Source organism: Mandrillus leucophaeus, unplaced genomic scaffold (assembly GCF_000951045.1).
Source record: "Mandrillus leucophaeus isolate KB7577 unplaced genomic scaffold, Mleu.le_1.0 Scaffold65, whole genome shotgun sequence".
In the NCBI taxonomy this organism is placed as follows: domain Eukaryota; kingdom Metazoa; phylum Chordata; class Mammalia; order Primates; family Cercopithecidae; genus Mandrillus; species Mandrillus leucophaeus.
The window spans coordinates 3,135,872-3,139,353 of record NW_012107030.1 but is presented as its reverse complement, the minus strand read 5'-3'; the positions used below and the strand labels follow the sequence as shown (position 1 = coordinate 3,139,353).

Genomic DNA, 3,482 nt, shown 5'->3' with positions numbered 1-3,482 from the left:
GTCTTGGCCTCCCAAAGTGCTGGGATTACAGGCTTGAGCCACCGCGCCCGGCCCAAGCTCCCAGTCTTAACCCCACATTTTGAAAATTGAAAATTACAGATAGGCGGTCTTACGATATGGATGGCCCTGAGGAGGTGCACAGCAGAAGGCATGGTCAGGATGCCACGGCAGGGGGTTCATTCGTGGGGTCATGCCCTCTACCCTGTGTCTCTTGCAGCGGTCCCAGTCTCCAGCTGCCTCCGACTGCTCATCCTCATCCTCCTCGGCTAGCCTGCCTTCCTCCGGCAGGAGCAGCCTGGGCAGTCACCAGCTCCCACGGGGGTACATCTCCATTCCGGTGATACACGAGCAGAACGTTACCCGGCCAGCAGCCCAGCCCTCCTTCCACCAAGCCCAGAAGACGCACTACCCAGCGCAGCAGGGGGAGTACCAGACCCACCAGCCTGTATACCACAAGATCCAGGGGGATGACTGGGAGCCCCGGCCCCTGCGGGCGGCTTCCCCATTCAGGTCACCTGTCCAGAGTGCATCGAGCCGGGAGGGCTCACCAGCCAGGAGCAGCACGCCACTCCACTCCCCCTCGCCCATCCGTGTGCACACCGTGGTCGACAGGCCTCAGGTACGGGAAGTTAGTCGTCAGCAGACTGGTTATGGTGGTATGTCTCCAGGGCTGCAGGAGCTCTGTGGGGTGCCCTGGGTTCCCCCTTTATCCCTGCCTATTTAACATGTGTGTACCTGGAGGGAAGTGAGATTTGAGAAACTGCTAGGTATTAACAGAAATTCAGGACAATTGCTCAGGCCCTCCGCACTCTGCAGCTTATGCTGGGCTGATCATTGTGCATTGCGGCTGACTTAGGGCAGAAGAAACAGCTTGGAAGAAGTTACATAGCTGGGACCAGGTTCCTTAGTGCCCACCACACCCTTTCAGGGCTCTTCACACCCCCATCCACACTGCAGCCACAGCCTCATCTTGGGCGTAGGCAGCGCGTCACCTTCCGCTCAGTTACCCACTCCACTCTGCAGGCCCATTCTGCTCATTCCCACCCCTGTGCCTTTGCCCATGCTGAACCCGCTCCCTGAAATGCCTGCACAGTACAGGTTCTCTCCGTCCTCCGAGGGATGAGCCAGTTTTGTCTCCTCCATGAAGCCTACTCATCCTTCTCATCTCATGACGCCTCATATGAGTCCCTTAATGAGAGACTCCCAACTTGTATGAGTTCAACATGTGATTATTCTGGGTATTTCAGAAGTGTTCATTTTATCTCTTCAGCTTAGGGCTGAGCCTGACCACAGGGCCCATGTCTTAACCCCCCTCCTCCCTGTGTAATCAGGTACCATGTGGTCTGGCTGAGGCATCAGCCAGCTATGGCGGATTGGAAGCCGTGCTGGCCTGGGGAAGGTTGTAGGCAGGGGTCTGGTTATCTTCCAGTGGAGACACGAGGTGCAGGTTCCTGGAAGAGGATGTCATTTAGTGTGAGCAGCTTGCAGCCTAGCAGCAGAACAGTCAGCAGCCCTGGGCCCCCTGTGGCTGCAACTCCAGCAGCTGAATGCTACAGTTTTTAAAGAGGAAAACTCCTTGTGAACAAACATGGGTTATTCTTTTATTACAAATGGTCACACTGGCCAGGGCACTGGAATAGAGCACCCTCCTCTTAAAATTTTTTTTTATTTGGAAATAATTTCAACCTGATAGAAGAGTTGTGTGAATCATACAGAGTCCCACATACACTTCATCCAGTTCACTGTTTGTCAACATGTCTGCATTCGTCTTGTCATTTCTTTTCTCTCTCGTATTAGTGATGTGTTTTTTTTTTGTTTTGTTTTTTTTTTTGAGACGGAGTGTCGCTCTGTTGCCCAGGCTGGAGTGCAGTGGCCGGATCTCAGCTCACTGCAAGCTCCGCCTCCCGGGTTCCCGCTATTCTCCTGCCTCAGCCTCCCGAGTAGCTGGGACTACAGGCGCCCGCCATCTCGCCCGGCTAGTTTTTGTATTTTTCAGTAGAGACGGGGTTTCACCGTGTCAGGCCAGGATGGTCTCGATCTCCTGACCTCGTGATCCGCCCGTCTCGGCCTCCCAAAGTGCTAGGATTACAGGCTTGAGCCACCGCGCCCGGCCAGTGATGTGTTTTAACTGTTTGAAAATTATTTGTAGATGTAACGTCCCTTTTCCCCTGAATAGCAAATAGTTTCCTAAGAGGAAGACATTCTCATTCATAACCGTGGCAGACTTACAAGATTCAGGAAATTTAACAGTCTTACAACATTATTATCCAGTGCACAGCCCATTTTCTAATCTTTTTTATAGCAGTTTGTCCCCACTTCCAGGATGTCTTCCAGGATTGAAACAAGGATCATGAGCACTGCATTTAGACGCAACTTCTCTTTAGTCTTCCCTCAGTCTGGGACAGTTCCTCGGCCTTTCTTGACTTTCACGGCCTTGATGTTTTTGAAGAGCACAGGCCGTGGAACACCCTCTCTAAAGTGTTTCTAAAGTCACTTCTTACACAGCCGTCTTGTTGTCAGAACCTGGGAGGGGTACGTGGTTGGGTTGTGAGTGGTAAGGGCCAAAGCTGAGGATGTCTGGATTGGCGAAAGAGATTTGATGGAAAAGGAGGTTGCTGGGGTGTAGACAGCTACGTCTCACACCAGATCCATGCTCGGATTCAGCAATCCTAGGAGGGGCCCATTTGTAGAGAGAGGGATATTTTATCTAAATCATTCCCATGTATTTCTCATAATCAGTGAAACACTATCTCATCCTGTTTTTACCCCCATTAACCATGTTTGTGGTAACCTCCCTTTTAGAGCTGATGCAAAGTTCCCTTTCAGGAGGCTTTCCAGGATTTCACCTCACTGAACATTATAGTGGAATTGAGTGTTGTAAACTGGGAATAGTTTAGAAATAATATAGTCTAGTTATTTCCCAGTTGATGAAATTAGGGTGAGATTTTAAAAAAGGTTTTGGATATTCACTTACGTGAATAAGAGCCAAGATAAGGCCAAGCGCAGTGGCTCACACCTGTAATCCTAGCACTTTGGGAGGCCGAGGTGGGTGCATCACTTAAGGTCAGGAGTTCAAGACCAGCCTGGCCAACATGATGAAACCCCATCTCTACTAAAAATACAAAAAAAAAAGCCGGGCATGGTGGCGGGCGCCTGTAATCCCAGCTACTTGGGAGGCTGGGGTGGGAGGATTGCTTGAACCCAGGAGGCAGAGGTTGCAGTGAACTGAGATCACACCACTGCACACTCCAGCCTGGGTGACAGAGCGAGGCTCTACCTAAAAAAAAAAAACCAAAAAGAGTCAATGTATTTTTGTTTTGAGCATAGCTCATTTAAAAATATATGGTTTACTAGGCATGGTGGCTCACACCTATAATCCTAGCACTTTGGGAGGCTAAGGTGGGCAGATTGCTTGAGCTCAGAAATTCAAGACCAGCCTAGGCAGCATGGCGAAACCCTGTCTCTACAAAAAATATACAAAA

At 50.5% G+C, this 3,482-nt stretch overlaps 1 protein-coding gene across 1 annotated transcript in view; it reads left to right on the top strand.

Moving 5' to 3' along the window:
- The window catches only part of BAG3 (BCL2-associated athanogene 3), a 15,201-nt gene that overhangs the window by 6,228 nt on the left and 5,491 nt on the right, over window positions 1-3,482 (top strand). The window contains exon 3 of the mRNA XM_012001141.1: window positions 218-619. Coding sequence (XP_011856531.1) covers window positions 218-619 — 402 coding nt within the window. The remainder of the gene's footprint in view (window positions 1-217; window positions 620-3,482) is intronic.